This window comes from Lemur catta, chromosome 21 (genome assembly GCF_020740605.2).
Source record: "Lemur catta isolate mLemCat1 chromosome 21, mLemCat1.pri, whole genome shotgun sequence".
NCBI classification, from domain to species: Eukaryota; Metazoa; Chordata; class Mammalia; order Primates; family Lemuridae; genus Lemur; species Lemur catta.
Window position 1 is genome coordinate 32,708,247 of NC_059148.1, and position 24,837 is coordinate 32,733,083.

Genomic DNA, 24,837 nt, shown 5'->3' on the forward strand with positions numbered 1-24,837 from the left:
GCCCGGGCTAGAGTGCCGTGGCGTCAGCCTCGCTCACAGCAACCTCAGACTCCTGGGCTCCAGCGATCCTCCTGCCTCAGCCTCCCGAGTAGCTGGGACGACAGGCGTGCGCCACCACGCTTGGCTAATTTTTTCTATATGTTTTTAGCTGTCCATATGATTTCTTCCTATTTTTAATAGAGACGGGGTCTTGCTACATTGTCCAGTCTGGTCTCGAACTCCTGACCTCGAGCGATCCTCCCGCCTCGGCCTCCGCGAGTGCTGGGGTGACAGGCGTGAGCCACCGCGCCCGGCCTGTTCTATCGTTTTTCTGAGAGCAAATGAATGCTACAAAGACAGATTGCAGGGGTGCTCCGAAAACTTGCAACACGAGGTCTGTTGCAAACAGGTGTCGCTAGCGCCCACCCAGGCCTCATGCCCTCATCGTCTTAATTTCCCTTAATTTCCCTTCCATGTGCCCGTGGGATTCAGGTGAGGGTCAGTTTACAACAGACTCAGGCCCCCGGCTGGTCAAGGCATGCTACTCCCTGAGCACGTCCGTGATTGGTCAAAGATATGCACGTGACCCAAGTCCAGCCAATGAGATTCAACTCTAGGACTCTGGTTGGAAGAACCCAGAAAAAGGGAAGCGCTGTCTGCTGGGGTTGCTGAGCCGGAAGGTCAAATATCTGGAGGTGCCAGGGGAGAGCTCACCGAAGCCTGGAGCCTCACGGAGGACAGGAGAGAGATTTGTCATTACGCTGTTTGCTGGCAATGTCATTTTCTTCCATGTCATTTGAGAGCCTTGATCCAGCTATACCTGAAGCCAGCACCCCCTGGGCTTTTCTGTTGTCTGAACCAACAGTCGTCCTCTTTTGGCGTCAGTCGATTTGAGTTAGTTTTTAGTTGCAAATCACGCGAAATGCTGGAATCATCTGTTGCTTTTCCTTGCAGTAAACCTGGGCACAAGTTCACCTCTTGTCACCTTGGATAAGACGTACGTTATGACACGCTGCCTTCCAGGCAGAAGGTGCCCTTCCCTGCACCGGGCCGTTCCCAAGACGACAAGCCCTAAGCCTGCTTTCCAAGGCACCTCTGCTTCCGGCTTTGAAGGCAGGGATGTTTTTTTTTTTATTTTTTATTTTTTTTTATTCTTTTTTTTTTTTCTTCTCTTTCTTTTTTTTTTCTCTTTCTTTTTTTTTTTCTTTTTCTTTTTTTTTTATTTCAGCTCATTATGGGGGTACAAAAGTTCAGGTTATATATATTGCCCATGCCCTCCCATCCCCCCGAGTCTGAGCTTCAAGCGAGTCCATTCCCTAGACAGTGCTTGTCGCACTTTTTTAAAATTCTTATTTCAGCATATTGTGGGGGTACAAAAGCTTAGGTTACGTATATTGCCCTTGCCCGCCCCCCCCCTCCCCGAGAGGCAGGGACATTTTTAAAAGAAAGGAAGACAGACAGACAGACAGGGGTGGGTAGAGGGAGGAAACAGAAAGAACAATTAAAATAAAAAGCAAGCAAGCAATCACGGCGGAAATCTTAGGACAGTAAGTCCCCGAGATGTTTTGGGGTGGGGGTGCTTTCTGCAAGAGATATTCATCAAGTCTCCACGGCCCCAGCGAGGCCTGACCTGACCTCTCTCTTGCTTACGACACACAGACATCTGCCCTCTGCTCCCGCTGGCCTCCCAGAGGAGAAAAACCCAGCCTCGTCACCTCTGGCCCCTTCTAACACCCCTGTGTCATTTTCCATATTCCAGCCGTACGGGAGCACCCCCAGTTCCCAGCTCCGTGCCTTTGCCATGCTATTTCCTCCGCCTCAAATGCCCTTCCCTGCTCTGCTTGTCAAAGAACACACTTCTATTCATTCCTCAAAGCCTCAATCGCATGCCCCCTTCTCCAGGAAGTCTTCCCGGACTGTCTATCCGTGCAACGGCTGCCTCCTCCTGGCTGCCTTCTCGGTGACTTGTACACCCCTTGCACGAGGCATGCGCTCTTGGTAGCTTAGGGCAAAAAAAAAATAAGGGGGGGAGGAAGATTCGTTGGTTGATGTGACGGAAAAGTCCAGGCAGTGGAGCCACCTTCAGACACAGCTGGGATGAGCTTCGGTTTCCAGCTCTTGGTGGGCTGCACCTTCCTCTGTTTGGGGCTCTCTCTAACGAGGCCCCGGAAACTTCTGGAAGCCTCACGCTTTACCCTGCCAGCTTCAAATTCACCAAAAGTCCCAGAACTGCGTCTCATTGGTCCAGCTGGGGTCACATGCTCATCCTTGAACCAATCGCCTTGGTCGGGGGGGGGTGATTGACAGCACTGATTGGCCCAGCCTGAGTCACATGGCCACCCCTGGGTCCAGAGGGCCGGAGGTGGGGGAGGGGCAGATCCTGGAAGATAAATGAGGGTCTTGAACCCGGGGCCCCACCGGGCAGCCAAAACCCACAAGCACCCCCCGACCGATGTCTCTTGGGGCTGTTTCGTGTTGCACCACGATTTGTTGAAATGTCTCTTCCAGCCAGGCAGTTCTGATGTCTGCTTCCAGAACATTCCAGCCCAGGGCAAGAAGAGCTGAAGCAGCAGTCATGGAACTGTACTTTCTTGGCATTTACTCGTGATGTGACCTACATAGCCAGGAAATGAGAACACAGCCCCACGAGGGTTTTTGGCGACGTGCGTATTAAGGTAAAGCTCCCTGACATTTGAAGATTCATAAATCGAGGTTCGGCTGCTGTCTGTGTTTGCACACGGCGAGGCCGTGTGATTTCTGCTGCATCCTCCTTGACAAGCGGGGACACTGAGGCCCAGACACCTAAGGAGCTTATCCCAGGTGACATTTCCGGGGGTTAATCCCAAGCCGGCTCTGTCTGCAGCTGTACGCTTTTCACAGCCTCGTTTTGCAGAGAGATTGGCGTTCTAGAACTTTCTGACGGTTTGCTGGTGGGCTTCTTAACTCAGGGAGCGAAGGTCTCAGAATCTCCTTTTTTTCTTTTCTTTTTTTTTTTTTTTTGATATATTTTAGTGGTTTTTTTTTTTTTTTTTTTTAGTTTTTTTTTTTTTTTTTTTTCTTTTTTTTGAGGCAGAGTCTCACTCTGTTGCCCGGGCTAGAGTGCCGTGGCCTCAGCCTCGCTCACAGCAACCTCAAACTCCTGGGCTCCAGCGATCCTCCTGCCTCAGCCTCCCAGGTAGTTGGGACTACAGCCATGCGCCACCAAGCCCGGCTAACTTTTCTATATACATATTTTTAGTTGTCCACATAATTTCTTTCTATTTTCAGTAGAGACGGGGTCTCGCTCTTGCCCAGGCTGGTCTCGAACTCCTGACCTCGAGCGATCCTCCCGCCTCGGCCTCCCAGAGTGCTGGGGTGACAGGCGTGAGCCCCCGCGCCCGGCCAAGAATCTCCTTTTTGAAAATATTTTTCCATCTTAGTCTGGGGGTCCCGCAGAGGGGGACCCTGAGACAAAGATGCAACTGCAGGTGTCTTGCTCGGGAGGGGACCCAGGGTGCAGTCACTGCTAACAGAGGGGCTTGCTGAGCAAGGGAGGAGATGGCAGCTAACGGAGACAGCCTTGGCTGCCGGCCACCACCGTGGGCAGCTGCAGCAGAGAGCCAGGGAGGGCAGAGGTCAAAGTCACCCGGCCTGAGGGCCCAGGGAGCTGGCTTGGTCAAACCCCAGCTCTTCCCGGTTATTGGTCACGGCTGCTCCCCGCCGGGGGACGGGAAGTTGACAGCAAGTCCAGCAAAAAGAGAAAGGCCCGGGGACACTGCCAGATGGACGGGCCAGTGTGCCCTGAACAGGGCAGGGGCCTCACACGGGAGCTGCGACAGAAGCTGCCGGAAGCGTTTGCCTCCCAAGCTGGGCATGTCACTTCCTAGAAAACACAGGCCAGAAATATCGAAATCAGGGCACCCTGGACTCTTACTGCTGGACATTCAAAATTCGAGGCTGTCTGCGGTTCGGGAAACAACACAAGTTATTTCTCATCTTTTCTAAGAAAATTGCAATTTTTTTTTTTTTTTGAGATAGGGTCTTGCTCTGTTGCCCCGGCTAGAGTGCAATGGCGTCATCATAGCTCACAGCAACCTCAGACTCCTGGGCTCAAGCGATCCTCCTGCCTCAGCCTCCCGAGTCGCTGGGACGACAGGCATGCGCCACCACGCCCGGCTCATTTTTTCTATATATTTTCACTTGTCCGGCTAATTTCTTTCTATTTTTAGCAGAGACGGGGTCTCGCTACATTGCCCAGGCTGGTCTCGAACTCCTGACCTCGAGCGATCCTCCTGCCTCGGCCTCCCAGAGTGCTGGGGTGACAGGCGTGAGCCACCGCGCCCGGCCAAGGAATCTGCGAATTCAACATAAGGATTTTGTGGGGACACAAACATTCGCTCCGTAACACTTATCCAGAACTGGTTGTGAGAAACCGCATCGATTCACTTCCCCAAAGAGAAGCTCAATTCTTTCATGATAAAAATACCTCTGAACACTTCCGAGTCTCCCTGGAGCTTGGAAGGGAGTCGGGGGTTTGTGCAAGACGTCTGCAATGCACGGCAGGAAAAAAGAAAAAAGGTTGGGGTTTGATTTGGTTTTTGTTTGTTTCCTCTCAATTACCAGGCAGACTCGTTTTTTTTGTTTGTTTGTTTTTTTCTGTGTGTGGTTTTTTTTTTCCTTTTTTTTTTTTGATTTTTTTTTTTTTTTGGTTTTCTTTTTTTTTTCCCCTTTTTTTTTTCTTTCTTTTTTTTTTTTTTTTGGTTTTCTTTTTTTTTTCCCTCTTTTTTTTTTTTTTTTTCTTTTTTTTTTTTAGCAGCAGGAGGCAGCATTCCATCTGGGGAAAAATCATCACCATCCTCCCCGTCTCTTCCTTGGCAGGGGTGGCTGACCACTCTCTCAGCTCCGGAAGTTTCTGATGGATGCAGGAGACTCCTAAACACGCAGCCTCCAGCGTCCTCCAGGCCAACTGCCCCAGCGCACCGCGCCTGGAGGGGGTGTGTCCCTGTCCCCCCATTCTGCCAAGGATCTGTTTGTTCTTAGACAGTCGGGTGCGAATATCACAGTGACGTTTATGGAGTGTCTGCAGCCCACGCTGAGCCACGCACCTGCCAGAGGGAGCGTGAGTCTCAACGCAGCAGATGTTGTGTGTTCTGGGAATGCTTCAATATGTGCTCTGCGGAAGGCGTGTGTTACCCAAACACGGGACCTGAGGGACGGGGAGGAGGAGGAGGAGGAGGAGGAAGAGGAAGAGACACCTCTGGCCTGGCTTCCCCACGCCTGTCTCTGGGTGACCTGGATGGGTAGCCTGATACATCCTGGCCTCGGATGGAAACAAAAGGCTTGGCCGGGCGCGGGGGCTCACGCCTGTCACCCCAGCACTCTGGGAGGCCGAGGCGGGAGGATCGCTCGAGGTCAGGAGTTCGAGACCAGCCTGGGCAATGTAGCAAGACCCCATCTCTACTAAACATAGAAAGAAATTAGCTGGACAACTAAAAATATATACAAAAAATGAGCCGGGCGTGGTGGCGCATGCCTGTAGTCCCAGCTACTCGGGAGGCTGAGGCAGGAGGATCGCTTGAGCCCGGGAGTAGGAGGTTGCTGTGAGCGAGGCTGACGCCACGGCACTCTAGCCCGGGCGACAGAGCCAGACTCTGTCTCCAAAAAAAAAAAGAATGCATTATGTAGAGAAACAAAACAAAACGCAACAGGGGCTGTGCAGCCAGAGAAACCTGATTTTAAGGCCCAAGTCTACAACTGAACGCGCTGTGTGACCTCGGGGCAGTTGCACAGCCTCTCTGAGCCTCCGCATCCGGAAAACGGGGCTCACGGAGAGTTATCTACGTCTCGGGATCGCGGTCGAGGCGAGTTAGGGTTAGTGACTCATAAGCAGGGCCCCCACGCCGGAGGTCAAACATATCTGTCACACGAACGACTGGACAGTAGTGGGTGCAAAGAGCAGTCTTTGCAGTCGGACACCCCCGGATTGGAACCCGGGTTCCCCCATCCGTTGTGAGTCCCTTCACTCTCTCGGCCTCCGTATTGTCGTCTGTAAAATGGGCACATCAACCGTCACAGGCGGCCACGCGGATTAAATGAGACAGTTTGTGGAAAGCCCCCGGCACGGTTCCCAGCAGAGAACGGGCACTTCCAAGGCGTGTGAATGTCACGTGCATGCATGAAAGGTGAGGACAGTCCAATGCCCGCGTCCCCGCGTGCCATTTTGGTTTTTTTTTTTTTTTTTTTTGAGGATGGACTCTTGGGAAGAAAGGTGGAATTTGGGATGCCGGAATGGAGGCTGTCCCCTCCCTCCCCCCGATCCAGCAGGGCTCCGCCCAGCTCTGTGTCTGTCTCCGTCCGTCTAGACCAGGCAGGAAATTAAAGCGGATACCAGGACATTTTGCAATAATACTCGGGTCCCAGGCTGCAAGACTCGAGCGCCCACAAACAGAATATGACGCAGAGGCCTCTTTGTTCCAAGTACAGCCTCGTATCAGACGGTCGGGGCCACAGGGGAGGTTGGATTGTTGTCACCTCTGCGTAGATGCAGGGTGAGGACGGCACGGGGGACGCAGGGAAGGTGGCCAAGTAGCGGAGGGACAGGTCCGGGGGCCCCTGTCTCGCTCTGTCGCCCGGGCTAGAGTGCCGTGGCGTCAGCCTCGCTCACAGCAGCCTCACCCTCCTGGGCTCCAGCGATCCTCCTGCCTCAGCCTCCCGAGTCGCTGGGACGACAGGCATGCGCCACCACGCCCGGCTCATTTTTTCTATATATTTTTAGCTGTCCAGCTAATTTCTTTCTATTTTTAGTAGAGACGGGGTCTCGCTCTTGCCCAGGCTGGTCTCGAACTCCTGACCTCGAGCGATCCTCCTGCCTCGGCCTCCCAGAGTGCTGGGGTGACAGGCGTGAGCCACCGCGCCCGGCCTCCCCTGGTTTTCTCGTGGGGATTCAATGAGATAATGCCAGTAGCAGATGTCACACGTGATGCTAACAAAAGTTGGCTTTTTTTGTCACGAAGGGCATGACTTCGGGTATCTTTAAGCCTCATCCTGTATCCTTGCTTAGAACCTAATTTTCCTCCATCCAACCTAATCTTTTTTCACGCCTTGGCCTCAGCTCTTTCATCTACTGCTGAGTAATTTACTGTCAGAGACGCCGTGTTGCAGAGGGAACAAAGGTTAAGATGCTGTCGGCTGGAGGCACGGGGGCGGGATGTATTTTTAGTTGCAAGAAACAGAAAAAAAAAAAAAAAAAGTCATTTGGTTGTGCCAAAAGGAGCCCTGGACTAAATTAAATGTCTTGACTTAAAAACACCGATTAAAATGCTGCAAGAGCAGCCCACGCTACAGTGCCAGTCTGGTCCGAGGTCATGTGCTCAGGAGGCTTGATGTTGACAAAGGACTGCAGGTCATTAAGAATAAGAGCGTGGCTTGGTGGCCGGGCTCGTGGGGGAACGATTGCTGTGTGTTTCAGAAATGTCCGTCTCTGCCCCTTCGTTTAAAGCACCTAAGAGATTTGATAGTCGATTGAAATCCAATAAGAGGCCGGGCGCGGAGGCTCACGCCTGTCACCCCAGCACTCTGGGAGGCCGAGGCGGGAGGATCGCTCGAGGTCAGGAGTTCGAGACCAGCCTGGGCAAGAGCGAGACCCCGTCTCTACTAAAAATAGAAAGAAATTATCTGGACAGCTAAAAATATTTATAGAAAAAATGAGCCGGGCGTGGTGGCGCATGCCTGTCGTCCCAGCTACTCGGGAGGCTGAGGCAGGAGGATCGCTGGAGCCCAGGAGGTTGAGGTTGCTGTGAGCGAGGCTGACGCCACGGCACTTTAGCCCGGGCGACAGAGCCAGACTCTGTCTCAAAAAAAAAAAAAAAAAATCCAATGAGAGATGAGAACTGAGAAGGGCATCAGTCTCCTACCTAGTCCCACCCCCGTGGGGCTCGACGGAGGGAGGACACACTGGAGCTCGCAACACTATAAAACATGCAGCGTCGTAACACAGACTGTTGCCACACGCATGCCATCTGCCGCGGGGAAAGTGGCAGGAGCCAAACTCCCGTGCGAGCCAGGCGTGCGCGGCATTGTCACTTTGCAAACCGTTCCCCGCACTCGTCACCTCAAAGCTCCTGTGCAGCCAAGAGATGTGAGGCTCAGAGACGCAGCGGGAGACAAAATCCTGTGCTCTTTCCACCCGACTGGGGGGTCCCCGTCTTCCCTTTTCCTGCAGAACAAACCCAGGTCCCTGTGTTTAGAGCGTGGCCCGGAAAAGAACCTGCTGGCTGTGACCCCCGTGTGTGTGTGTGTGTGTGTGTGTGTGTTCTTGGCGGAGGAAGGCGGTTCCAGAAAGCCCCAGACGCTTGCAAAACCCCAAAGAGTTTGAGCAAACGGGGATGCCACGTTCCTGAGAATTTCCAGCACGGGGGAGGGTGCGACCCTGCACAGCTAAGATGCAAATGACAGTCAAGGACCCCGACAGGCAACAGGCAAGCAAAGCATGTAAGCAATTGAAATTACTTTCTTGGCCCGGCGCGGTGGCTCAGGCCTGTCACCCCGGCACTCTGGGAGGCCGAGGCGGGAGGATCGCTCGAGGTCAGGAGTTCGAGACCAGCCTGAGCCAGAGCGAGACCCCGTCTCTACTAAAAATAGAAAGAAATTAGCTGGACAACTAAAATATATATAGAAAAAAAAAATGAGCCGGGCGTGGTGGCGCATGCCTGTAGTCCCAGCTACTCGGGAGGCCGAGGCGGGAGGATCACTCGAGGTCAGGAGTTCGAGACCAGCCTGAGCCAGAGCGAGACCCCGTCTCTACTAAAAAAAAAAAAAAAAAATCCCTTTTTTGCCTTATAAGGTAAAATGCTGCCATATATTCAGCTTCTGGAAACTAGAAGGGAGACACGTGGTGGGGGTGGGGAGTGAGGGTCAAGGGTCTGTCCTCCAGAATTATCCATATTTTTATCCAGATGAGCTCATTTCACCCTCATTAAATCCCATCGGGTCGGTGCCATTACATGTTCCCATTTGAAAACGGAGGCACAGAGAGGTTAAGACACCTGCCCAAGGTCACACAGCCCATGGTGAACCCAGAAAGTGGTGGTTGACGTATTAATGGGAGCCATTGCTATTTGCACTGGGATTAATATAATAATCCTTCTCGCAGACGTTCGTGTGACAATTAATTAAGTGCCAAACTGTAGGTCCCGGACTTGGATTTTTTTTCCAATCCTAAGAATCCACCTTTCTGGGCACGCGCCCTCCCCAAGATGGCGCCGCCATTTTGCGCCCTCCCCAAGATGGCGCCGCCATTATGCGCCCTCCCCAAGATGGCGCCTCATTATTCGCCCTCCCCAAGATGGCGCCGTCATTATGACCCCCGCCAGTCTCCGACACGCCTCGCTCAAGATGGCATCTACTACGATTAAAAAAACAACGTCTCCCGCCCGTCTCCCCCAACGCTAGGCGTTATTTTCCGCCCCCTTCGCGACGACTTTACCAGCGAGCGTCTACGGCACACCCTCTGCCCTTCCGCAAATGCTGGTGAACTTACGTGGTTTAGTTTGACCTTCTCAAGATGGCGAGATGGCGCCTTCTTCGAGACGACTTTAACAGCGGGCGTCCACGGCACCACCCCTCTGCCCTTCTGCAAATGGTGGTCAACTTAACACGTAATTTAGTGTGACCTTCTCAAGATGGCGAGATGGCGGCCTCTTGGAGATGACGTTACCAGCGAGCGTCCACGGCACGCCCTCTGCCCTTCCGCAAATGGTGGTGAACTTACGTGGTTTAGTTTGACCTTCTCAAGATGGCGAGATGGCGGCCTCTTCGAGACGACTTTAACAACGAGCGTCTACGGCAGACCCTCTGCCCTTCCGCAAATGGTGGTCAACTTAACACGTAATTTAGTTTGACCTTCTCAAGATGGCGAGATGGCGCCCTCTTCGAGACGACTTTAACAGCGAGCGTCCACGGCAGACCCTCTGCCCTTCCGCAAATGGTGGTGAACCTAACACGTAGTTTAGTATGACCTTCTCAGGATGGCGACATGACCGTAAAGTGGCGTCGTAAACTGACGCAAACTCGCCGTCGTCTCCTCAAGCCCACTTCCGGTCGGTTGCGCCGGAAGTGGGCTTGCTGAAGCCCGCGGGGACTCACGGAGGGTCCTGGTGACACCGGGACGACTCCGGGGGGGACCATGGACCGGAGGAAGAAGCCTCTGGACGTCACGGCGTCCTCGGTGAGTCGGGGTGCGAGGTGTTGCCGCTCCGTGCGGGTTCTCCCCGCCGCCATCGCGCTGGGAATCCCGGTCTGGCTCGTTTCCTTCCTGGGGGGGGGGGGGCGCGGCCGGCTTCGCCCGTGTAGACGCGGCGCCCCGTGTCCTCCGGGTTGGAAATCGCGCCTCCTGCTCCCGGCCCTGCGCGCGAGGACCGGCCCGTGGCCCGCGTGGTCTCCCCTGCGGTCCGAGAGCAGCGCCAGCCTGCTCTGGCTGTGCAGACGCGTCCCCTTCCCGGTGTCGCTTCCAACCCGGGGACCCGGAAGGGCCCCCACACCTTTGCGGGTGTTCACCGCGGTCCGAGGGGGCCGGGCGCCCCGTCGTCGGGAGGGGAAGGGTGGTGGGTGCGGCGGCCTGGGAGCTGGGACGGCTGGTTCCCAGAGTGCACTGCGGCGGCGGTCCGTTTTTTTTTTTTTTTTTTTGCCTTTTTTTTTTTTTTTTTTTGCTTTTTTTTTTTCCCCTTTTTCTTCCTTTTTTTTTTTTTTTGCTTTTTTTTTCCTCTTTTTCTTTCCTTTTTTTCTGCTTTTTTTCCCGTTTCTTTCTTTTTTTTAACCTTTTTGCTTTTTTCCCTTTTTCTTTCCTTTTTTTTTTGCTTTTTTCCCTTTTATTTCCTTTTTTTTTGTGCTTTTTTCCCCTTTTTCTTCCTTTTTTTTTTTTTGCTTTTTTTTCCCCTTTTTCTTTCCTTTTTTTCTGCTTTTTTTCCCGTTTCTTTCTTTTTTCTTCTTAACCTTTTTTTTTGCTTTTTTTCCCCTTTTTCTTTCCTTTTTTTTTTTTTTTGCTTTTTTTCCCTTTTATTTCCTGTTTTTTGTGCTTTTTTCCCCTTTTTCTTTCCTTTTTTTCTGCTTTTTCTTTCCTTCTTTCTGCCTTTTTTCTCTCCTTTTTCTTTCCTTTTTTTTTCCTGCTTTTTTTCGCTTTTTCTTTCCTTTTTTTTGCCTTTTTTTTTTGCTTTTTTTCCCCCTTTTTCTTCCTTTTTTTTTTTTTTGCTTTTTTTTCCCCTTTTTCTTTCCTTTTTTTCTGCTTTTTTTCCCATTTCTTTCTTTTTTCTTTTAACCTCTTTTTTTGCTTTTTTTCCCCTTTTTCTTTCCTTTTTTTTTTTTTTGGCTTTTTTTTTCCCTTTTATTTCCTTTTTTCTGTGCTTTTTTTCCCTTTTTCTTTCCTTTTTTTCTGCTTTTTCTTTCCTTTTTTCTGCCTTTTTTCTCTCCTTTTTCTTTCCTTTTTTTTCCTGCTTTTTTTCGCTTTTTCTTTCCTTTTTTTTGCCTTTTTTTTTTTGCTCTTTTTTCCCTTTTTCTTTCCTTTTTTTTTGACTTTTTTTTTTTGCCTTTTCCCCCCCTTTTTCTTTGCTTTTTTTTTTTTGCTTTTTGTTCCCTTTTTCTTTCCTTTTTTTCTGCTTTTCCTTTCCTTTTTTTTGCCTTTTTTTTGCTTTTTTTCCCCTTTTTCTTTCCTTTTTTTTTTACCTTTTTTTCTGCTTTTTTATTTTTTCCCTTTTTCTTTCCTTTTTTTTTGCCTTTTTTTTGCTTTTTAGTTTCCTTTTCCTTTCCTTTTTTTTGCTTTTTTAGTTTTTTTTGCTTCTTTTTGCCTTTTTTTTTTTTTTCCTTTTCGTTTTCCCTTTTTTTGTGGGTTTTTTTTTTTTGCCTTTTTTAAAATTTTTTTTGCTTTTTTATTTTTTTGAGACAGGGTCTTGCTCTGTCGCCCAGGCTGGAGTGCACTGGTGCAGTCATAGCTCCCTGCAGCCTCCAATCCCGGGCTCAAGCGATCCTCCTGCCTCAGCCTCCCGAGTCGCTGGGACAACAGGCATGCGCCACCACGCCTGGCTCATTTTTTTTGTTCTATATATATTTTAGTTGGCCAGATAATTTCTTTCTATTTTTTTTTTAAGTTGGCCAGATAATTTCTTTCTGTTTTTTTGTTTTTTTTTTTTTTTTTTTTAGTAGAGATGGGGTCTCGCTCTTACTCAGGCTGGTCTCAAACTCCTGACCTCGAGCGATCCTCCCGCCTCGGCCTCCCAGAGTGCTGGGGTGACAGGCGGGAGCCACCGCGCCCGGTTGGGGCCGGCACTTTTTCCTGTGCAGTCTCATTGAACCTTCCCAAACTGCTCTAGGAGGGAGATAGCATTAGTATTCACATTTTATAGACGAAATATTCACGTTTTATAGACGATGAGACTGAGGTTCGGAAAGTACAGGAGCTTTCCCCGGCTTGGGTACAAAATTCGTGATGCTAGAACCTGGCTGGCTCCCCCTGGTTAACTCCAAAGCTGTGGCCTTTTCCTTTATATCGGAGCCAATTGCCCAACCTTGCCATTTAATCGTGGATTGACCGCAGGGGATTAGGATTTGCAAAGGGAGTTCAAAAGAAAACGTACGAGTCGCGATATTTGAGTCCCTTTCCTCCTCTAATATTGAAAATAGATGTGTTTATTGTGTTTGAGGATTACCAACCAAAAAGCTATAAATCTTAAGATCAACCTCTCCTGACAGGTTAAAATGAGCAATAATTAGGCTGGGCACGGTGGCTCACGCCTGTCATCCCAACACTCTGGGAGGCCGAGGCAGGAGGATCGCTCGAGGTCGGGAGTTCGAGACCAGCCTGAGCAAGAGCGAGACCCCGTCTGTACTAAAAATAGAAAGAAATTATATGGACAAATAAGATATATATAGAAAAAATGAGGCGGGCGTGGTGGCGCATGCCTGTGGTCCTAGCTACTGGGGAGGCCGAGGCAGGAGGATCGCTGGAGCCCAGGAGTCTGAGGCTGCCGTGAGCGAGGCTGACGCCACAGCACTCACTCTAGCCCAGGCGACAGAGCGAGACTCTGTCTCAAAAAAAAAAAAAAGCAATAATTATATAGACGTGCTATTTGAGAACTGGGAATTTTCTGAGCATCTTGCATTTAAAATTCAAAAGTAGTCGTTTGTTACATTTGTCCCATTTCACTGGTATCATAAGGTTACTAGATCGTAGGGTCTTTGAGGCAGGGAGTGTGTCTGATTCCCGTTTACGTCCTGCTCTTCGGAGTAAATAAATGCCAGGCACAAACCGGGCGCTCAGAGAGTTGGTGACTAAAAGCATTTTCCTGCAGAAATAATAAATTGTTTGAAGATTAAATGCGATGACCGTATCACAGAGCCAAGTTCAGGGCCAGTCAGTGAGAAGGTGCTTAGTAATGTGAGTTGAACGTGAATCTCAATTACTTTGCTTTTTTTCACTTTCCTTCTGCCCAAGGCAAAGCCTCCAGCGTTGAAAGTCGAGAGCACGGATTCTGCATCAAAACCTTTAATTTTGTATCCCTTTTTGTCTGTTAGAGGTACCTGAAATCTTGCTCTGAGAATTACGATAACTCGGCAATCCGATAGTCCGCAAGAATTTATTAAAATGTTCTTGTTTGCTTTCTGCTGTTCTTCTAGCTGGTGGACCTCAAGGCTGAACTCTTCCGAAAACAAGAGGAATTCAAACAGGAGAAACTTCTGAAGGATGCTGGCGTTTTGGGAAAACCAAAAACAGCTAACAAGGTAAAAAATAAGATCTAATTATCGCTGTGGATTCCAAACATGGGAGAATCATGCCATGCCTAAGTTTTTTTAAAATTGTCGATGGTATTCGTATATAGAAATGTTAAGGAAAAATCTCTGTCTCTATGTGAACATCTGCATGAAACGTTCTAGATATTGAAGTAGAAATTAGGAAGATTATTTCAAAGCACGTTATGAGACTTTAATTCTTTAACAGTTATTTTGAAAAAAGAACACGGTGTGAAGAAGTGGATGGTTTACGGGCTCACAGAAGATTCTCCGGTTCCACAGGTTTTATGTATCCAAAGAGACAATTGTACAACGTAGAAATACAGCAGAAAATGTCACGGTCTTGAAGAGTGGTGAACGGGTTTTCAATTTTATAAGTAACAGTGTCGCCTGTCTGCGTTACTAATTCTCGGTAATACGTGTGTTTCCTGCTGTCATGTAAAGAAATTATTTATGCCATTTAGAGCTTTTTTTCCCCAGTTCCAACTCGGCCGTGTTCCAACTCGGTCAGTCTTCTTGTAGGACGTGGGTTATCAGACGGAAGATGCAGTTATCACCGTTGATTCATAGGATCTAACGATCGCCTTTTTTTTTTTTTTTATGAAGCACAAGTAGAGATTTTTTTTGCGATCCCGTGGCGGTTCGTGTTTTATCTGTTTGAATTATTCTATAGAAACCAAGTATCTGGAGCAAACAGAACGCAGGCGCCTCAAATCGCGCCGAGAAGGACGCGGAACAAAAGATCGAGGAACAGAAGACGTTAGACAAAGCCAGGTACCGTTCAGCGGCGACGAACCCACTTCCCTAAAGCAAAGAAACGAAAGTCCAAATTGTGTTCTTTTCGATTTGCAAATTGGATGGTTAGCATCCTTCTAACCAACTACTCCGTAAGTGCTCTCCAAATAATACGCTCTGCAAACTGATCTGTCGTCTCATTAAAAGACAAGACCTAGTGTCATTAAGCAGCGTCCCCACAGTGAGGCTCTGGGCCCAGGTGGTACGACGTTAGCATTCGGAAACTCTAAATTTTCTCCCCAATTTTTTATCCTGAAAAACTTCAAGGGCGCAGTAAAAATTCTAATACTGTTTTCACCCAAATTCGTCAGTTAACATCTTGCCACGTTTACTTTGCCTCCCTCCCTCCCTGTCTCTAGTACACGCGTGATCACGTAGATACACACGTGTGACATGTACATGTGTACGTGTGTACAGAGACACTCTGTTAAGTGTCACGATACTTCACATCTGAACATTTCAGTATATACGGTCTAAGGACAAGGACATTTTCCTACGTAACCACAATGCTTCTACCATCCCCAAGAAATGGAGCATCCATGAAATAGTATTTCCTATTGTACGGTCCATATTTAGATTTCACCCGTTGTGCTGGGGCGATTATGTCCTCTGTAGTTTTAAAAAATTTTTAATCCAGGAGGCCGGGCGCGGTGGCTCGCACCTGTCATCCCAGCACTCTGGGAGGCCGAGGCGGGAGGATCGCTCGAGGTCAGGAGTTCAAGACCAGCCTGGGCAATGTAGCGAGACCCCGTCTCTACTAAAATAGTAAAAATTATCCGGGCGTGGTGGCGCATGCCTGTAGTCCCAGCTACTCCGGAGGCCGAGGCAGGAGGATCGCTTGAGCCCAGGAGTCTGAGGCTGCTGTGAGCGAGGCTGACGCCACGGCACTCTAGCCCGGGTGACAAAGTGAGACTGTCTCAAAGAAAAGAAAAAAAAAAAAATTTAATCCGGGAATCAAAGATGACACGTTGTGTTTAGTTGTCAGAGCCCTGTCATCTCCTCTAGTCTGGAGCGGTTCCCTTGCCTGGTGGGTAGAGGTGGCATCTGTCAGCCCAAGGGGCCGAGGGCCACAGGACACTTGTAAGACCATTTCTCACGCTTGTGTTTTTTTTTTTTTTTTTTCTCTTAGGGAAAAATTGGAAGAAAAAGCCAAATTATATGAAAAAATGACTAACGGAGACTTTATCGGTAAATACAATGATTGATTTTTCTACTTCAATTTCTGTCATTCGTAGAGCCCTCTGGTATTCTGTGGTTTGTGGAAATACCTAAAAATAGGGAGAAATTTTAAAAGTCAAATCAAAATTTTACTTTTCGGTGGCGGCACCAAGACAAGAACATCAGCGGTAATTTACTGGATGTCCGGCGGGTGCTGGGCCGTGTTGGGTGCCGGAAGGGGACAGCAGTGGAATCTAGATTCTCTGCCTCTGCTCTGCGGTCTACAGCTCATCTCTGTGCTCAGAGAAAAAAGCTCGAGAACTGTGTCTTATCCCAGCACTCTGGGAGGCCGAGGCGGGAGGATCGCTCGAGGTCAGGAGTTCGAGACCAGCCTGGGCAAGACCGAGACCCCGTCTCTACTAAAAATAGAAAGAAATTAGCTGGACAACTAAAATATACATAGAAAAAATGAGCCGGGCGTGGTGGCGCATGCCTGTCATCCCAGCTACTCGGGAGGCTGAGGCAGGAGGATTGCTTGAGCCCAGGAGGTTGAGGCTGCTGTGAGCGAGGCTGAGGCCACGGCACTCTAGCCCGGGCGACAGAGCCAGACTCTGTCTCAAAAAAATAAAATAAAAGCGATGTTCTGAGATGGCGTTGCTCACTCAGCGTGCTGATGAGGCAGCAGAAATCTTGAGGCTTCTTTAAGATTTTTTGCGCGTGCTGTGTGTCAGGTCCTGGGGCAGCTGTGTGTCTCTGGGCGCATGTCAGGGGTGGAGCCCCCGGGCACAGAATGTCATTGCCTGTCCATTCCGTGCGTGGCTTTCCGAGCTCTGAACGTCTCCACGCTGATCTTTACGTCCTAGAGGAAGAGGCAGAGGACACGTACCTTGTGGACTTCACACAGAAGATCATAGACAAGCGCCGAGCAACGGAGGCCTTCGGTGCCAGCAGAGAGTGTCGGAAGGCAGGGGACAGGGACGAGGACGACGAGGAAGACCTGCCCGAAGACGACGTTCCTCCTCCCCAAGACCCCAGTGAGGAATGGTGGGTAACGTTACGGGTTAGATCGGAGCGGTATCCTCAGGCTCGCGTTCACTCTCGGGGGGTGATTTTGTTTGCTGGTTACCGACCGATTTCTCCTTGTTCTCTCTGGGTTTTCTTTTTTTTTGAGACAGAGTCTGGCTCTGTCGCCCGGGCTAGAGTGCCGTGGCGTCAGCCTCGCTCACAGCAGCCTCAGCCTCCTGGGCTCAAGCGATCCTCCTGCCTCAGCCTCCCAAGTCGCTGGGACGACAGGCATGCGCCACCACGCCCGGCTCATTTTTTCTATATATATTTTTAGCTGTCCAGATAATTTCTTTCTATTTTTTTAGTAGAGACGGGGTCTCGCTCTTGCTCAGGCTGGTCTCGGACTCCTGACCTCGAGCGATCCTCCCGCCTCGGCCTCCCCGAGTGCCGGGGTGACAGGCTGTTTGAGTGAGAATCTCTGTTCTGGTGGCCTCTTCTCCGGGAACAGAATAGGCTGTGATTGCTTTTCATTTCCTTTGAAAGGTCTAATATTTCTTTTTTTTTTTTTTTTTTCACATTTCTGCTTATTAATGCCTGCATGATTGCGAGCAATTTGCCAGTGATTTGCGGAGCGTGAAGGGCAGCGGAAGGTGTCACGTGCCACCATATGGGGGAGGAAAACCGCACCACAAGCAGTTTTGAGAGTTTTTTTTTTTTTTTTTATTTTGTTTTTAAATCAAGCTCCAGCGTCGTAACTGCCTGTAAAATCCTTTCGGTGGTTCAGTTCCAGGTGGCGGAAAAGCTCTTCGCAAAAATACTGCAGATAATTACACAGACCATGTGGCGCGATGGTTTTTTTCTTGCCCCATTCATTAAAAGAAAAAAAAAAAAAAGAAGAAAGAAACTGCTCTCTGCAGTTGGACGTTTTATTTCCTGGGATAATCAGCTTCAGAGCTGAAGTGGCAGATTCCCAAACAGTCAGTTTTTAAATCACGATGGAAATCGGCGTTGCAGGAGAGGAGAGAAGATGCTAACAAAAGCAAAGCCAAGGCCGGGCGCGGGGGCTCACGCCTGTCACCCCAGCACTCTGGGAGGCCGAGGCAGGAGGATCGCTCGAGGGCAGGAGTTCGAGACCAGCCTGAGCAAGAGCGAGACCCCATCTCTACTAAAAATAGAAAGAGATTATCTGGACAGCTAAAAATATATAGAAAAAATGAGCCGGGCGTGGTGGCGCATACCTGTCGTCCCACCTACTCGGGAGGCTGAGGCAGGAGGATCGCATGAGCCCAGGAGTCTGAGGTTGCTGTGAGCGAGGCTGACGCCACGGCACTCTAGCCCGGGTGACAGAGCGAGATTCTGTCTCAAAAAAAAAAGCAAAGCCACCTACCTGCTGCATCTCACCTGGGTCTCCCCAGCCAGCACTTACAGGCCCCTCACTTTCCCCATAGCTCCCTGCTAAAGGCTATGGGAGATTCCCCGCCCATAATTTAAAAAATAAAAAAGAAAATCTGTTGCATTGTCATACAAAAGAAATGTTTTTCTCGAGAATCTCCACGCTTCTTGTGATTCAGATGCTGGTAAAATATCTGGAATTTTCTGCACTAGATTTAAGCAAGTTCTTAGATGCTGCAGTAAAATTCCACATAGGTGATTGATCTTTGAAATCAGAGACAAACGATTGATTCTCTTCCACGGTTTCTAAAACTAAGATTTAAGAAAGGGCGTGATGAGCTCACCGGGTGTCAGCTTTTAACTTTATTAATTTTTTTTTTTCTGGAAACAGAGGCTCGCTTTCTTGCCTGGGCTAGAGTGCCGTGGCGTCAGCCTTGCTCACAGCAACCTCAACCTCCTGGGCTCAAGTGATCCTCCTGCCTCAGCCTCCCGAGTCGCTGGGACTACAGGCATGCGCCACCACCCCCGGCTCATTTTTTTTTCCTACATATTTTTAGCTGTTCAGCTAATTTCTTTCTATTTTTAGTAGAGACGGGGTCTCGCTCTTGCTCAGGCTGGTCTCAAACTCCCGACCTCAGCTTTTAACTCTAAGAAGCATGTTCTCATCCGTGGCCGTGGCCTCTCGGGTGGGGGTCGTTCTCGGCGGCAAGGCCTGTGTTCCTTCTTCCCTGTGCCCCAGCCCCCCCGAGTCAGGGACCCCAGAGCCGTGTGCGAATCCTCCTTCACGGTGTCTCATTGCAGGGTGGACTACGTGGACTCGCTAGGACGGTCTCGGCGCTGCATGAGGAAGGATTTGCCGGATCTGCTGGAGATGGATAAAAATCTTCAGGGCAGACTGTGAGTACGTGATGCACAGAGTTGTGGGCAGGTCTGAAATGCAGCCCCAGGGACTGTTCTGCACGGGAGGCCGTTTCATAATTATTCTGTTGCTCCAGTAAAGAGAACGTTTTTTTTGAGACAGAGTCTGGCTCTGTCACCCGGGCTAGAATGCCGTGGCGTCAGCCTCACTCACAGCAGCCTCAGACTCCTGGGCTCAAGCGATCCTCCTGCCTCAGCCTCCCGTGTAGCTGGGACTACAGGCATGCGCCACCACGCCTGGCTAAGTTTTTCTATATATATTTTTAGTTGTTCGGCTGATTTTTTTCTATTTTTAGTAGAGACGGGGTTTCACTCTTGCTCAGGCTGGTCTCAAACTCCTGCCCTCGAGCGATCCTCCCTCCTCGGCCTCCCAGAGTGCCGGGGTGACAGGCATGAGCCACTGCGCCCGGCCATATCTTTGCATTTTTGAAGTCAGAACCTCAGAACTAGATTTTTCTGTGCGGCCTCAGACACACCTAAGAGGTAACTTGCTAAAACATCCAAGGCAATAAGATTCCTGTTGACACAGGTAACGTGCGTGTGAACAGGGTTAGGAGAAGCTGCCCCTGCTCCAGGCCCTCTGTGTTCAGGGGCCTCCGGGCAGCCCTGGGCTTGGCACAAGGAAGGAGGAGCAGACACCTCGGGCCTCTTGGGGTCGGGCCACCAGTGGGGACAGCAGGCGTTGCCGGGGCCACAGGTTGGGCAGCTTCCAGGCCCCGGGACAGGAGACAGTCCCAGGGAGGCCTAGAGTCCCTCCCGCCTACCCGGGCCGCCTCCTGCCTGCTCAGTCGGGGACTGGGTGGGAGGGAAGGTTATTTGTCTCGAGTGCAAGATTCCGTTGTGCTGATGTGACAAGTCCGGTGTGCGGTTAAGACAGGCGACACCTGTCTCATCAGTTTTCTAGTCGTGCAGCGGATCAAGTCGCGTTACCCATCCACGATCCACCGGCCTGAACGTAGGCAGCGATGTCTCCCAGCCCTCCTCTGAAGCTAGGGTTTGGCTCTTTTTTTTTTCCTACCAGCTTCGTTAGTCCTGCCAACGAAAAAACCCTGTTGTCTGAAGACATGAGGAAGGAGCTTCAGCACCAGCAATGGGAGGAGGAAGAACGGGAGGCCCTGAAGAGGCCGGTGGGGCCCGTGCACTACGCAGACGTTCGGGAGAACGGTACGGTGGTTTTCCTGCCGTGCAGCTTTTTAAATCATTTTTTTAAAATTTTTATTAATTTTTTTATTTTTTTATTTTATTTATTTATTTCTTTTGAGACAGAGTGTCACTTTGTTGCTCTGGCTAGAGTGAGTGCCGTGGCGTCAGCCTCGCTCACAGCAGCCTCAGACTCCTGGGCTCCAGCGATCCTCCTGCCTCAGCCTCCCGAGTAGCTGGGACTACAGGCATGCGCCACCACGGCCGGATAATTTTTTGTATATATATTTTTAGCTGTCCAGCTAATTTCTTTCTATTTTTAGTAGAGACGGGGTCTCGCTACATTGCCCAGGCTGGTCTCGAACTCCTGACCTCGAGCGATCCTCCCGCCTCAGCCTCCCCGAGGGCTGGGGTGACAGGCCCGAGCCACCGCGCCCGGCCACTTTATAGCCTTAAAAGCACTCATATTGGGGAACATCTTCCTAACAGAGGGTCTGTTAATTTAAGAGTTTGTTTTCCCAAGAGAAGCCGAAACCGCCCACGGCTGGGAATTAGAGAATCTTTGTTATGTTTATCATCAAATGAGACGGAAATTAGTGATGCCTTTTTGTTGTTTTTGCCTGGCTGCTCTCTTTTCTTTTATGAAACTTGTGCCAAATGTCACTGTGTGTCTCTTTGCTTTGGCAGGAAATTGGGCTGGAGGGTAGTTTACTGATCAGGGAAATCTAATGTCTTGGATGATTTTTTTCCCCTATTTTAGAGGCCCGGCAACTCGGAGTTGGCTATTTTGCCTTCGCCCAAGACAAAGAGTTGAGAAACAAGCAAATGAAAACTCTGGAGATGTTGCGTGAACAGGTAACACGTTAAGTTCAGACTTGATGTTGGGGAGGATTTGAGCGTTTGGTTTCTTGTTGGACCGTACTGCCAGAAAAAAAAAAAAAAAAAGCCTAGTAAATTAATTAGGAATTAAAATTGATAATCAAAATGTTATTGCAGGTTGCATAAAGGTAACTGCTATACTATTCTGGTGTTTCAAACTTTAGATCTTACTAACAAAGTACCTTGTAAATAAATAAAAGGAATAAGGGAAGAGAAAAAATAAAAAATAAAAAAATGAAAGAACAAAAAATTAAAAAATAAAAAAAAATTTTTTTTGGATCTGTTCCCATCCCAAGTAACTGGTGTAATTTTGATGTTTTAAATCTGGTTTCCAATGTGGTAGTATTGGGATCGCGTGGGTTGGAGAACAGGAAGTTATTTAAGGGATTAATGAGTAAAACACGATTGGTTGGGATTTTTTGAACGTTAAAACTTTCAAGATACTGTTCTTCGAACTCTTATTAAACTTCATGGGACATCATGTAAGAGTCCCTTCATTTTGAGGATCTCAAGGATCGCTTAAGAGACGGCCTGGAAATCAGTTAATTAATCTTATTTTTGGAGGAAAATCATTGCCTCCTCCTGAATAGAAATGTCACGAATTTGGCTTCCAGCTAATAATTTCCTCATTTCCTAATTCAAGACGACAGATCAGAGAACGAAACGAGAAAACATAAAGGAGAAGCGAAAGGCCATCTTGGAAGCAAGACTGGCCAAACTCCGGAAGAAGAAGATGAAAAAGTCGCAAGAAGGTGGAGCAGAGGAAGAAAGAGGTATATCCGCCGGCTCAGCTTCCCGAACTTCCAAAGGGAAAACTTGAGCTCCGTTGGCGTCTTACTAATAGGGCTGGCAGTGCGGGAATCGGCTATTTAGTTTTTAGTTTTATCTCCGACCACACAGTGTGCCTTCCGGTCACTGCCAGGGGCCATTGTCGTCACCAAAGTGACCTCGAGTGACACCCGGTATTTTTAGGCTACAGACGAGGATGTTAAAAGCAGTGCATTAAGTTGCTTCTTAGAGCGGCACAGTTTGGTCATCGAGCCTTAGAGACAAGGTAGTTTCAGGTAAAGTTTAGTTGTGTACATGTACGTTTTAGACTTAAATTTTGTTCTTATGGCTTTAATTTTTTTTTTGTTTTTTTTTTTTTTTTTTTTTGAGACAGAGTCTCGCTTTGTTGCCCGGGCTAGAGTGAGTGCCGTGGCGTCAGCCTCGCTCCCAGCAGCCTCCAACTCCTGGGCTCCAGCGATCCTCCCGCCTCAGCCTCCCGAGTAGCTGGGACGACAGGCATGCGCCACCACGCCCGGCTCATTTTTTCTATATATATTTTTAATTGTCCAGATAATTTCTTTCTATTTTTTTTTTTTTTAGTAGAGACGGGGTCTCGCCCTTGCTCAGGCTGGTCTCGAACTCCTGACCTCGAGCGATCCTCCCGCCTCGGCCTCCCCGAGTGCTGGGGTGACAGGCGAGAGCCACCGCGCCCGGCCAACATGGGGTTATTGAATTTAATTCTTGCTGTAAGAGTTAAAGGACATGACACAGACTTAACATACTTAAATAACACACAACACACACACACATACACAACACAATGCACATACACAACATACTTAAATAATCCACCGCCCGGGACATGGTAGGTGCTTGGTAAACGCTGGGTGTTCTACTTTCAGGATTAGCGTGTTCTGTGTGTTTTTTAATAGCTTTAGGCTTCATTGTAACAATGTCTGATTCCCTTACAAACAACAGGTGGGGACGTTACTGGGCCTTCGCCCCTGGAACCAGAGGCCGCGCCGGCTCCGCGGGCCGCCACCCAGGGCAGCAAAGTGGAAGTCATCGTGCAGGAGAGGAGGGACAGCAAGCCCGGAGTGCCGCACGTCCGCGAGTGGGACCGAGGGAAAGGTACGGGAGGGGGTCTCCGCAGCGCCAGACCTCTGCAGGGAACGGAAAGATGTTTGTTTGCTTTTTTTGTTTGTTTGTTTGTTTGTTTTTTGAGACAGAGAGTCACTTCGTTGTCCTGGCCAGAGTGAGTGCCATGGCGTCAGCCTCGCTCACAGCAGCCTCAGCCTCCTGGGCTCAAGCAATCCTCCTGCCTCAGCCTCCCCAGTAGCTGGGACTACAGGCATGCGCCACCATGCCTGGCTAATTTTTTCTATATATTTTTAGTTGTTTGGCTAATTTTTTTCTATTTTTAGTAGAGACGGGGTCTCGCTCTTGCTCAGGCTGGCCTCGAACTCCTGAGCTCGAGCGATCCTCCCACCTCGGCCTCCCAGAGTGCTGGGGTGACAGGCGTGAGCCACCGCGCCCGGCCTGTCACTCCTTTTTTTTTTTTTTTTTTAGCCTCGTTTCTCAAGCTTTTTGTGGGTATCACTTATTTACACCTCGTGATGTAGTTTTGCCGTCATCCTTGTTCTCCAGAGGATTCGAAGTGGCTTTTAAGAACGCCACGTTAACAGTCGGAAAACAGTAACCACGATGAATTCAGCTGACGGATTCTCGCTTCTCCCGTTCTCATTTTCACTAGAATTTTCCTTCGGATACTGGTCGAAGAGGCAGGCGGGTCTCCGCGCTGAGAGAGATCCTGAGTTTGCGCCGCCGGCCGATTACTTTGTGGCCCCGAGGAGAACGGGTCCTGCCGGCAGCCAGGCGTGGGGCAGGCCGGGCCCGGCGCAGGGTGACCCGGGGCCGGGTGCCAGCCAGGGCCCCGTGCCCAGCGCTGCAGAGCCGTCGTCCGCTCCGGCCCCCGACGGCCCGCCGCAAACCCTCCCGGTCTCCTTCGAAACTCTGGACGACATGATAGCCTATTACAAACAAGTGACATGAGCGTGCAGAGCACCCCGGCTTGGGTTTGTACCGCCGCCGACGCCTTCGTCCTCCCCCCCAGAGGGACCGAGTTGTGCCTGTGTCCCTCCGTCCTTTCTCTGCAGGGCGTGAACTTCCGGCTGGCTCTGTCCGCGGGGGAGCGCGTGCGTGGCGCTCTGGGGACTCCTCAGCCACTCGGCTGTCCTTGCTTTCCTGACTGGTGCAGAGACACGTGGTCACCGGGGTGTACGGGTTGGGGCTGCGATAGGGTGGACGGATCTGTCCCGTAAACCTCGCCACCGAGGCCCTCGGGCCCCTGTTTCTCATCCGTTCCCGTGGCGGACTTGAACTTGAGCGTTCTGTTCCGTCCCTTTTGCCGAGAGTGGCACGGGGGTGTCCTCGTTGCGAGGAGGCAGCTCGGAGCGCAGGTCGGGAGCAGTTTGCGCCTGGGAGACGGAGGCAAAGGCGCAGGGGACGCCGGGAGGGCCACGGAGTGACCTCGTGTCCAGGACAGGCCACCCCCCCCGCCCCCGAAGCTGGTAACGTAATAAATTGTCACTTTTGAAACTAGAAGGAAGACCAGGAAGGAGCACTTTCTAACGCAGAAAAAGCAGCAAGGGAAGTCAGCTGCTGACTTGTGTCGTCACGCCGTCCTGCTACGTGTGTCGAGTGACAGTGGCATTCGGTGCCGTGGGTCGAGTGACCAGGGTGGGTGTGGAGGCTGCGGGCCCTGGGCGAAGATTGATGCTCTTTTTTTTTTTTAAAGACAGAGTCTCGCTCTGTTGCCCGGGCTAGACTGAGTGCCCTGGCGTCAGCCTCGCTCACAGCAGCCTCAGACTCCTGGGCTCAAGCGATCCTCCTGCCTCAGCCTCCCGAGTAGCTGGGACGACAGGCATGCGCCACCACGCCCGGCTCATTTTTTTTGTTTCTATATATATTTTAGTTGTCCAGCTAATTTCTTTCTATTTTTAGTAGAGACGGGGTCTTGCTCTTCCTCAGGCTGTGAGATTGATGCTC

At 50.1% G+C, this 24,837-nt stretch overlaps 1 protein-coding gene across 1 annotated transcript; it reads left to right on the top strand.

Moving 5' to 3' along the window:
* The first annotated feature begins 10,045 nt into the window (after positions 1-10,045).
* CCDC174 (coiled-coil domain containing 174) lies at positions 10,046-24,562 on the top strand. Its single transcript, XM_045534129.1, has 11 exons — positions 10,046-10,183; positions 13,621-13,725; positions 14,408-14,508; positions 15,659-15,717; positions 16,551-16,731; positions 18,886-18,981; positions 20,024-20,166; positions 20,903-20,997; positions 21,665-21,794; positions 22,768-22,920; positions 23,543-24,562. Exons 1-11 carry the CDS (start codon positions 10,142-10,144, stop codon positions 23,839-23,841), a joined length of 1,404 nt encoding a protein of 467 aa, XP_045390085.1. The 5' UTR covers positions 10,046-10,141; the 3' UTR covers positions 23,842-24,562.
* The last annotated feature ends 275 nt before the right edge of the window (positions 24,563-24,837 follow it).

Bases quoted from the DNA above. Each gene is read 5' to 3' on its own strand.
- CCDC174 (XM_045534129.1), top strand. From the start codon at position 10,142: ATGGACCGGAGGAAGAAGCCTCTGGACGTCACGGCGTCCTCG. The intron at 13,726-14,407 runs GTAAAAAATAAG...ATTATTCTATAG, and splicing joins AACCAAAAACAGCTAACAAG to AAACCAAGTATCTGGAGCAA. The intron at 15,718-16,550 runs GTAAATACAATG...TTTACGTCCTAG, and splicing joins GACTAACGGAGACTTTATCG to AGGAAGAGGCAGAGGACACG.